The sequence below is a fragment of the Aptenodytes forsteri genome, unplaced genomic scaffold (genome assembly GCF_000699145.1).
Source record: "Aptenodytes forsteri isolate BGI_AS27 unplaced genomic scaffold, ASM69914v1 Scaffold76, whole genome shotgun sequence".
NCBI classification, from domain to species: domain Eukaryota; kingdom Metazoa; phylum Chordata; class Aves; order Sphenisciformes; family Spheniscidae; genus Aptenodytes; species Aptenodytes forsteri.
The window spans coordinates 402,097-413,391 of NW_008794444.1; the positions used below are offsets into that span (position 1 = coordinate 402,097).

Here is an 11,295-nt window from a genome sequence, read left to right on the forward strand (position 1 = left end):
CTCTCCACTGCAAAATGCACATACTCTCGAATTGCTTCTCAGTGGACTTTACTATACACCCTTCCACAACAAGCAACAAATCAGAGCGTGGTTCTTTTAAAGGAGCTTTTTAGATAGATAGCTACTTATTGGAGAACATGGCAACTTGGAAATTCTGAATAAACAAGTAGGTGGCTCTGTTCCTACCTATATCTCTGCATATTGTAGAACACCTTCCTTCCACTTTATCTTGTAAATACACACAACTGATCTTGCTCTGCTCACTTAACCCTGAAACCCTGACTTGTGTAACTGTTGTTACACTTCCCGTCCCTAATTCTGAATGGCTGTCACTGAACGGATTGGATGGATGTGTGTAACCACACAAGGATGGCTTTTAACTTCCAGTTAAAAACTTGCAGTTTGTCAGCAACGCTTTAGGTATAAAAAGAATAAAGACAAAGTAAGAGAATCAAGTAGCTCTGCTGTCGTATACAGGGAGAGGAAGATCAGCCCTCAGCTAATGCTTTAGAATGCTCATTAGAGTTTCCTGACTGGCACTCACTAATGAATCAAACAGCTGAATCAGCAGTAAACTTCAGTAGTAAATTCAGTTTGGAGAAATGCAACACAGAACTAAAGGCTGACTCAATCTAACAGCTATAGCAGTGCCTCGGGAGGAGACAGGGAAGGAGGCAGTCTGTCATGGTCATGATTAATGTTGGCCCAGGCAGGCCTGATCAAGAGTTCTAGCAGCCTCTGAAAGCTATGCCCAGCTGGGGAGGGGAGAGTTCAGGCAGCTTGGCTCCACCTAAGGCTTAAGCCAGAGAGAGTCACTAAGTATCAAGACAGACCTGTCTATCTCAGTTGACTTTTCCTTGTCCCAAAAAGGAAGTAGAACCTGTAATCTTGCAATCCCATTAGAAAAGAGACTGTAGAAGGCCAGGTGTTTTTTAAAAAGGAAAAAACTACAAAAAAAATAAACCTGTAAGGGAAAGCTTTTGTTTTAAGGGCTGGTGATCATTAGTGTGTAGAATCATAGAATCGTTAAGGTTGGAAAAGACCTCTAAAATCATCAAGTCCAACCGTTTAGTACTAAAGCTGAGGAGTTTGATTCATCAGAAAAGTATGCATTTTAGATTAAGATGACCATGAGAATTTTAACTGCATGTACAAACAAGACTTCAATTTTAACTGAGTTTTAAGGTGGTGCACGGAACAGTTTGTTACCTTGTCTTTCAAGACTCTGAAGTGATTAGACAGTCTTTTTTCCTAGTGTTGTGGTTTAACTTGTGTTATCAACATTGTTCTCACCCTAAATCCAAAACACAGCACTGTACCAGCTACTAGGAAGGAAATTAACTCTATCCCTGCCGAAACCAGGACACCTAGGAAGTGGAGAAAGCAAGCAGGAAAGCTTGTTTTCACCTTCTGGGAAGGTCAGCAATTGATAAAGCTGATTCAGAAGTGATTTAAGAAGCTACAGCTGAATGAAGCTGTTTAAAAATAGTTTAGCTCTTCAAGCATTAATTCCAGTTACATCACTTAATAGACCTCACAGCTTTAGAACTTAACACAAGCACTACTTTAAATTGAATTAGTTTTTAATTTCTCCTACTCTTCAAATAAGCCTAGGCTTAATACTTCAGATTAAAACTCCTCTTCCTGAACTCTCGCTTGTTATGTAGGCTGTTTGGAGTTGTCAGCTGTGCACATCACCTTAACCTGTAACCAGCTGTTTTACCGTTAGGTATGTTCTCATCTCTTCTGCCAAGAGCAAATCACAGACTGTGGCTATCAATCAACTGCAAATCGTGATACTGGTTAATCAAGGAATAACCAAGTACTAGTTTTTAATATTAAACTATGCAGTGTCAACAAGAGACTTGTCAAATTTCTAAGCAGATTGTTTTTCTGTACCTAGCCTGGCTCAATAGAGTGCTGTAGTAAGAGGAAGCAACACCAGCCTGATAATATCTTTCCTTCTTAATGTCTGTTTTGATACAGAGTACAGTTGCTTCTTGGTGATGCTGGCCTATACGCTCTCGAAATAAAAGCTAACAGACAGTAAAATGGAAAATTTATTAGTGCAAGTTGGTCACTCAGTTTCTTCCAACAAGTACATAATAGCATCCCATGCTTAATACATTATAAACAAACCTGTTGTAAGTTAAGAAAAGTTGAACTTGTCTTGAAGTAACAATGTGTTACATATTGTCATCGTCTGACTCATCTTCCTCTTTCAAAGATTCCTGTTTTAAACAAAAAGTTTAATTAAAAAATAGTTTAACAGTTGTTTTATAATTCAGCCCGTAATAAAAGGTTTTGTACAACAAAACGAGTTTTGCTGTAGCTTCACAATCCTCTCAATCTGTCCAAAGCCTTGTATTCAGCAGGCTCGTTCGTATCTTTCGGAGGTAATACTGAGCACCATCACTACTTTTAGAACAAAAGCAAAGCTGTTAAACGCTGGAAGTCGAACTTTCTCCAGCTGGTTATCTTTAAAAACTGTTCTAGGCAACACGACTTACTACCCCTCCTACTCACTCACACCATTGTCGAGGAGTTACTACATTTACTTTTGAAGGAGAAACACGCCACCTGTGCAAGCCTGCTGAATTACACTGTTTTTGAAAGCGAGAACTATCCCTGGATGACACTGAAAATGTCACTATTCTCCCTTCAGAGTAACATCAGCTACCGCTGAAGTGATGTGTGTTGTAACTATACATTTTCCAGCCATCACAACAGTAGAAGCCTAACCTTCAGTCAGCTCCTTCTGCTCTAGACCTGTTTGTCAAGTGAAGCACTGAGACGACACCAAAGTCCAACCTTACCTTGGCATATTTTTCTGCTTCTTCCCTGATGTCTTTCGGAACAATTTCATGTTTTCCATTGGTTACTGCCAATAAAAAGAGTACATCTTAAGTAGGATTCACACAAAGACCTTGACATACAGAGTGAATTTAAGAAGCAATGTTTTACTTTAGTTACAGAAAGTTACACATTTTCTATAGTGTTTATAGAAATTACAGAAATGCATTACTTTCTCCAACCCAGCTGAGTTCCAGCTCAAAAGCTTTGTCCTTTACTTCATCATGAACTATGTAGATTCTGGAAGGAACAGACAAAAGTACAGGTTAGAACAGATTGATCAATAGGCTAAATACACTTTCTTCCTTTCACAGGTTTCTTCTGTTGAAGTACTCTTCTTATGGTTAATAGAAGCTCTCCCCATGCTTTCTCCCCTGCGCCCCCCCCAACACAGACACCAGAGAGCTTTCCAGGCTTAATTGCTAGTGTAACAATACATTAAATGATGACAGCTAAGATGCAGGTTGAGATGTTCAAGTTATCCTAATGAGAACAAACATTAAGATTCAAATACTGCAGAACCAAAGCTACGTCATCATTGCCTGCTGCTGCTGGATTAGTTGTAATACCGTTAGGAGCGTCTTATATTTCCCCTGTAAATCTTATTTCAGTTTACACTTAAGGCTAAATCCCAACACCACAGTATCTTGTGTCTAATTAGAAGCCTGTACATAGATCTCCATATAGACTGCCATGCTTATGGCAAACATGATGGTAATCAGAATTTAAACGACAAGTGGTATTACAGCGTATGCAGTACCATCCAGACCAGTAAAATCACTCCTTAGTCTGTGGGATACGAGTGGTGTTACACTCTAATAGCAATACTGATTTGACCGCATCACAGTGTTCAGTCCTCGGTGGCAGAACACGTCAACAAACTAACAACCCTGAGTTGAGAGACACACTCAAAACAATAGCAGAACTTAAAATAACCTGTGGCTTCACTTGTTGAGAAGGTTGTATGCCTTAGCTTGTTTCAGAAAGCATTAATAAGTCCAAAGCTGAAAATACCGGCTACTTCTAGCCAACGTAGAAAGCTTGGAGATAGTGGAGGAAGGAAGGATACCTTCAGCACCACACTAAGTACTTCCAATTAAAGATTGATAAAAGTATCGTGAAACAAATATAAAGAACAAAGTTAACACTGGTGTCCAGGGAAATACCACTATAGCCTTATGTTCTTCTGACACCCTTCTGTCACTGTTGGACTGGGCTTACCGATCATTGCCCAAGATGATCTGTAGGCCTTCCCTATGTGTTCAGCTGGTTACAAGTCTTGCAACAAAGCGTACCATTACAAGCTCTTGAAGAAATCATTACTCTGGACTCTGGCTAGTATTTTAGGATTAAAAAAATGATCAAAATCTTTGCTATCTTGCTAAATGCTACTAAGGAGCTGAACTTGAGCTGAAACCCAGAACTGTATCTAGAGCTGCTGTTAAGTTTTGAGCTGAGGCAGAAGTGAAGAACAGAAGTCTCTTCATCATTTGAAAATCCATGCCTTATTTGTGCCGCTTTAGAACTGCTTTGAGGTCCTTGCTAGGTTTTAAGAACAGAGATCCCACAAATTCTTTCCTCTAGCCGCTGCCATGACAGCCTCAGACACAAACTCTGAAATAAGCCCACATGCTGCAACACCAATGATAGAAGCACATTTATTACTTCTTTATGACCTTCTACGCAATAGCCATAAAATGCTGGAGATTACAGTTTTGCAGCTGCAGACTATTAAATTTGTGACAAGCACAGAACATGTCCCTAAAGCCTTAAAATGAAGTGTTGCAGATACCTGAAAGGATACTTGTATGTCTTTGAAGAGATACTAATTCACAAAGTATTTTCAAGATAGTTTACTGCTGGCCAATTCATGCTCTACCTAGCAGAAAGTCTTCTCTCTTCCTGCTATCTTTTTTCCCCTCACTAGTACAAGACTCACTGAACGGTACCTTTTTTCCCTGTAAATACACTAACCTCACATAGAGTTTGTGGGATAGTATTAGTGACTACAGGCGATTCTATCACTGATGTGTTGTCCTAAATTGCATCGGTAAATAGCAAATTAAATATTTCCAGTCTTTTCACGTGGCATCGAGCTTTATCATTTAAATGAGACAGCTATACCCTATCTACATCATTAAACAAGGAGTTACACTTTGCTTCTTCCCTAAGCACTTGAGTCTTTTTTTAGGCAAAGAGGAAGGCTGGGTCAAAGACCTCAGCTTCATTTCTGGACTGCTGCTCTGTGTCTGAAGCAGCAGTTCATTGGTCCATCCGCGTAACAAAGCGTACAGCTCTTTCTTCAGAATCAGGACACCAAGGAGTTTCCCCCATCGGTCACCTCATTTATGTATTTTAAAACCAGCGACTATATTCAGACAGTTTAACCTTTAATCCACTGCTGCTACAAGTTGCACCTATAAAAAGTAGCAGATGAGATCAAAAGGCGTATTTTTCACATCCTTCGGCGTTTTTCAGTACTGAGTAGCGTATCCCATCTCACAAGAAGAGAAAAAATACTAATAGCAGAAGATACTGGAGTCAGCGTGAGCACCCATCTAGTAGAAATGAAACCTGGTACCCAATTTAAAAGGAATAGCTTCAGTTTGAAACCATGGCAAGCTCACCAGTATGGATTTTTGTCGAGTTGGAAAAACAGGTTGGAGGACTTACATTTTCGCAACCTCTTTAACAACATCACGGCAGGTCATTTCCTTCATCTGTAGACAAAAAATACACAGCTTAAGAGAATACACTGGTTTCCATTTCCACAAGGCCAGAACACGAGTGGCTGCACATGCCTAACGAGCTTACTGTTCAGCAGTCATAAAAGCGACAAGAAGTTAAGACTTCTTAACTTCTAAGTTAAGATTAGACTTAACTTAACTCGAAGTTAAGACTAGGTTCTAAGACTAGAACCAAATTTATTCCCTACGATGAGTCTTTCAGCCTGCTGTATGCAAGTCATTCTTCCAGGGAAGAATTTTACAGCTGAAAGATTCTACGAAGAAACTGTTACGTGGAAACTTCCCCAGCTTAAAGCACCCACCAGCTGGAAGCTTAGAAGCTGAACAGATAACCTTAGCGTCGTAAAAGCTTGACTTGTTCTTAGATGCTTTATGATCAACTGACATAAAGTACCCACATGTACAATATGGGGGAGGCACCATATTTTCACGTATAATATTCATAGTCTTTCTAGGCAGCATAGTAATACTTTTGGTCTTACCAACATTTTATGCAAGCAGTTTTGACTTTTAAGTAATGCCCTAAGAGGAGAATATTGTTCCAGTGTTAACAACCAACGGTGTGCCCGAGCAAGGTATCGGCATCTCCTTCCGTATTTTCTCACTGTTGTATCACAGTCTTCTGACAGTTTCACAGGTAATCAAAACAAAGTCCCGTGCCAATTTCCATGATGTAATAAACTTATGTTTTGTAGGTCAAACCTCTCACCAGTCAACTCTTCTGGACTATGAAGTAGTAATATAATTCTACTATATTTCATTAATTCAGGGCTGAAACAAGATTAGCCTCATTTCCTTTCTCAAGGTTTCATTTGCACAAACCAGACAGACATCAGCCTTTGATACTGCGCTCACAAGAATGCACCTGTCATTACTGACGGAAACCAGTGGGCCCTTAGTCACAAAATAAGTCCAATACCTTATACATTTTACTGATGATTTCCCTAGCATACAATGATTTTCAAGTTCAAAATAAATTATCATTTCTTCCCCCCCATTATTTACACTGAGCTCAGAATGTAAACCATTGATTATATATAGTTTACATCTCTTCCAATTCCCAAAACGTTTTCAAAACTGTAGTACCGAAGCTAGTTTTGAGACACTGGTGAAGGAATGAAGATGACAACAGTCCTTTGTTCACGCTGAGCGTCACAGCACTTCCCGGGGTGAAGCACACACCCGCGGAAGCAGTGGGCCAGAGAAGAAATGCCCACGCCTGGTTAGACAGACATGCCACCACAGTGCCATCCCAGGAAGTTTCCTGAACAGAGACCCATTGCCCCAGCCCTTACATTTGTGACACTCAATCCATAACACACAGAGCGCTGGCTGCTGTGTACGAATATAACTTGTGTCACACAAATACTTAAATTACTATGTGTATTTATGCATATAAAGTTAGTAATTTAAGTATTTGTGTGACACTATGTGTATTTATGCATATAAAGTTAGTAACGAAGTCGGAAAACCCAAAGGTCTGCTACCATCACGCGTATTTACAAGCAAGAAAACTGAAGTAAATTTATTTTCTGCCATTATCCTTTTCCCATCCCAGGTATGTTAATTCTGCAGACAATAAGAGTAAACACTGTAACAGTTTATCACAGGAGTTAATTACGATTATGTCCATACGTGAAAAAGTTGTACGTCGCATCGAAGCTGCGTGAGAAGCACTGTAGGAGAGATCAAGAGATTCAAGTACTCTCCACACGACGACAAAGTTTTCCCACAGCTGAAGATATCGGGCATTTGCATAAGATGCAACGGATGCGATCAACGCAATGTTTTCTGCCTGCTCCCTCAGCTACATACGAGGGTTTCCCATACTACGTCCCCTCCCAGATATAGTACCTGCTCTGCAGTACCTGTAAGGCGGGTTTAAAGTTTTGACTGCCTGCTTGCCTCTCACTTTCCACCTGTAGTCATCTCTTCCACAGGAACAAATCTTGGCTGACAGGCTACCGTAGGCGGTATCACCCCACAAAAGCTCTTGTACTTCTGTCTTTTTCCCATTTCAGTTTTGACAAATTCATCTTGTCAAAATTAACTCTGACCTGGAAACCCGCCCAGTCTACGGTTAACAAAAAGCATCGGCATGCAAGACTCGACTTGCTTCACATTGCTGTGACACGATCATACACGCTACTGAAGAAATTCTGCAAACAAGCCATTAAATAAATAAATGCACAGTTAGGCCATATGGCACACCACTGTTCCCATGTACTAAATTTTACAGGCTCTACTGTAAAGTTCAAGCAATATACACACTTACTAGCTGTACAAAAACTCAGTCAATATAACAAAAGTTTTTGGAAATCCCAGCACTGCGCAGGAAATGAATTTTTTTGGGGGTAGATTATGTTACCCAACATATCATCATCTTTCTGCCAATTTGCACTCATGGAAATCGAAATTACGATTTCCCAGATACCATGATTCCAGTATCGAGATCAGACGATCTTGTAGGCTTCTGACTTTTAATTTGGTATTCAAGCATCTGACTGGATTCGAGACTGAATGAAGTCTAGGGACACTGTAGTTTTTCCCTGTAATTTTTCAGTTACGATGCTACAGCACCATAAGCAGACTATTCGTAAAAGCATAACCAGCACAGGAACTCCGAACCTTCCCATGAACAGCTGTGATGTACTTCTGCAGACCGAAACCATAAATAAGGTGCAAGCAGAGTATAAAGTAAGAATTACATGAGACAGACCAGCAGTAGGATTTTGTCCCACGTGAACTGTCTCTGATTCCAAGGGTGTCAGATATTAAAACACAAGAGAAGGACAGAAGTCTTCTAGGTTTCCGACGTAGTTCTAAATCAGCTTAAGGCACGCTTCAGTAGTCTTCTCTCCCCAGGCTAGTTTTACACAGCCAACCGTTTGCATGCGCATTCAGAAGGCTACGAAACAACAACTCGGTGTGCACTCGCGGAACCTCCTTGTAACACTTGGCAAGTTACAGTATTGTGCAAGCAGGAAATTGCTGAACAGAAACAGCTCTTTTTGGTATCAATGATGGTGTGCCGTACGGTTGTACTCTTCCGAGTGTTCGCAGCACTAAAGTCCTTTTCATCAGACATGTAAAGATGTTTTGAAAGGTATGTTACAGTCAGCAACAACAAGCTACTTGAACACATCTTTTGAAAAAAGGCAGTACCTCAACACTAGCCAGCTGGGAAACACCGTCTTACCTGGCAAGGATTTTATTTTTCTCCATTACATTTTCAGAGTCATAATATTCCAGGGGTCATTCAGTATTCTGCAGTTCCACTCATTGTCCTTAACAAGACCAGCTTTTTTCAACTTTTTAAACAAAAGGATCATCTAAAACCTTTGGAAAAAAATAGATATACCACCCTGTACAGTGCTGCCCTAAGGTTTTCATTCACTGCTAAAAACTTAGTTACAATTTTATATTCACTCAATTACTTTGCTCGCTGGCATGCATGGGAATGTTATGTTTATGATTCCTGTTTTAAACATGTACACTCCCTACGGGCCACCCATTGCCCAGGGGCAGGACTTGAGAAATACTGCTATTATAGAGGGTAAAACATCTCCTAGAACACACAAGGAAATACTCCGTCTGCTTCTCTTGTATTTTACATGTTTTAGGCATCCAAAAAGGTCACATAATAATACTTGTCTCGAAACAGCACAACAAAACTGTAACACCATACCTGAAGTTTTTCTATCTCTGTTTTTGCAGCTTGCCTGGCTTTACCAATGGCACACCCCCAATAACCCTAAAAAAAAAAAAAAAGAAATAAAAAATATGCACATTTAATTAAATACGAAGCCCTCCACAGCTCTTACTGTCACTTAGCATATGACAACCCCCACCCTACTCACATAGCCAGAGGCTAATATACAGTAAACCTCGGTATTGTTCTTTCTCGGGGCACATTCCCAAATTGTTGAATCGAACCCAATTACTAAACTAAGTACTACCACTGTTGATAGAAAACAGAAAAGCTCAGTAGTTCCTGGACAGAAACATATCTGCTCAATTTGTTGCAATAGGCAATTTTTTTTAATTGTTATTACAGTAAATGGAAGAGCAAACTAGAATTAGAGAAGTTCTACAGGATCAAAAAAACCACTGAACCCACCTACCATGAAAATATATTGAAGTGTAAGCACACAAAAATTAAGCACTTCTCTTTCCCTCAACAGCTGTAGTATTGGATATATTGAAAGAAAAGTAAAAAAATCACAACAGTATGAGCGCGTATCATCCTGTGCGTAACACACAGCCGAAGAGGCAGCACAAACAACAATTAACAAAAGCATCTATTTTGATCTGACTTCACCGTTAGCAGCCAGTGTCAGAGTAGCAGCCCTCTCTTACCTGAAGCTCTCTCATACCCGCAGTATTTTGTGAGCGGGGTATCGCTCCAATACCTGCCCTTTTTGGGCAGTGCATGGGACTTTTTGTTGGATATAGCCAGGTGGAACGAACTCCCAAATTTCTGAGAGACAAGCTTTAAAACTAGTTTCTCAGAGACCGTACTTCTAAGAAATACACAATGTGTGTTTAAACAAGGACATGCGAATGAGCAAAAACCAGCTCTGTTCATTTTAAGCAGTGATTCACCAGAGATCTTCCCAAGCAAAAAGAGAAAAAATTAACAGCTCTTTTGGAATGGCACTTACTATTTTCCTAACTAGGAACTTTTAACAGGAGAACTTAAGCCAAGATGGGAATATTTTTGACACACTCACGTATGAAACTCCTGATGGATCAATCATGTACAGCTGTGCACCATCATCATCATCATAGGACCCCAACATGAAACTAGAGGGGAAAAGTGAAATTAGCAACATTTCTTCTACCAACACACACAGAATTACAGAGACTACACCAACTCAGGTTTCCTACATTCTTTTTGGAGCAAAACTCCTACTATCCTGCTACATTCTATGAAGCAACTTGTCTGAACAGTTTAGTGTTACCATGACAGCCAAGCACCTGCAAGCCGCCAGAAACATTTTACTTATCTATAACTGGACAGCAGACTGCAGTCTTATCAGTCCCTTTGTACTAGAACTGCATAGTAGTTGTAACCTACTCTTCAGGTATCAGGGCAAGCAGGATGATTGTAGAGGAAAGTTCTGCTTTCGTCACTGTAACAGACTGAACAGCATCAACTCTGCAACCTCGAAATTCAGGGACGAACTGGCAATCTATGTAGAAGCTTGGCATACTGTTATGCAAATCTGAATTCTTCACCTAAGCTTTTACACACACACAAAAAGAAAGGGGAAGGGTATCTGTTTACGAGATTAATTGTAGGTTACTAATTCCAAGTTTAAAAAAAAGCCCTTAGACAACCTAAAGAGTTCCAGCAATTGTGAAACAAAAGATCCTTACAAACAGTGTATGTTTGAAAGCCTTACCTGATACCAAAAGGTCTGACAGCACTGTATAGTGTGTATGCATGCACATACATAGCCACTCTGTCCGCAAGATGCTAAGCGGAAAAAGAAAAAAAAAAAATGACAACTTTATTTACAGAAATAAGTAAACCTCAAGTAATAAAATTTAATTCTCCGTGTCATGGAATCGTTTAGGTTAGAAAAGACCTTGTAACATCATCGAGTCCAACCATTAACCTAACACTGCCAAGACCACCACTAAACCATGTCCCCAAGTGCCTCATCTACACGTCTTTTAAGTACCTCCA

General features: G+C 40.0%; 1 protein-coding gene across 1 annotated transcript in view; it reads right to left on the minus strand.

Moving 5' to 3' along the window:
- Window positions 1-2,042: 2,042 nt before the first annotated feature.
- PSMA3 (proteasome subunit alpha 3) overlaps window positions 2,043-11,295 on the minus strand; it is a 12,847-nt gene continuing 3,594 nt past the window's right edge. The window contains exons 4-10 of the mRNA XM_019474801.1: window positions 11,009-11,082; window positions 10,334-10,406; window positions 9,289-9,354; window positions 5,527-5,573; window positions 3,026-3,093; window positions 2,817-2,881; window positions 2,043-2,231 (exon numbers count right to left, since the gene is read on the minus strand). Coding sequence (XP_019330346.1) covers window positions 2,187-2,231; window positions 2,817-2,881; window positions 3,026-3,093; window positions 5,527-5,573; window positions 9,289-9,354; window positions 10,334-10,406; window positions 11,009-11,082 — 438 coding nt within the window. The 3' untranslated portion in view covers window positions 2,043-2,186. The remainder of the gene's footprint in view (window positions 2,232-2,816; window positions 2,882-3,025; window positions 3,094-5,526; window positions 5,574-9,288; window positions 9,355-10,333; window positions 10,407-11,008; window positions 11,083-11,295) is intronic.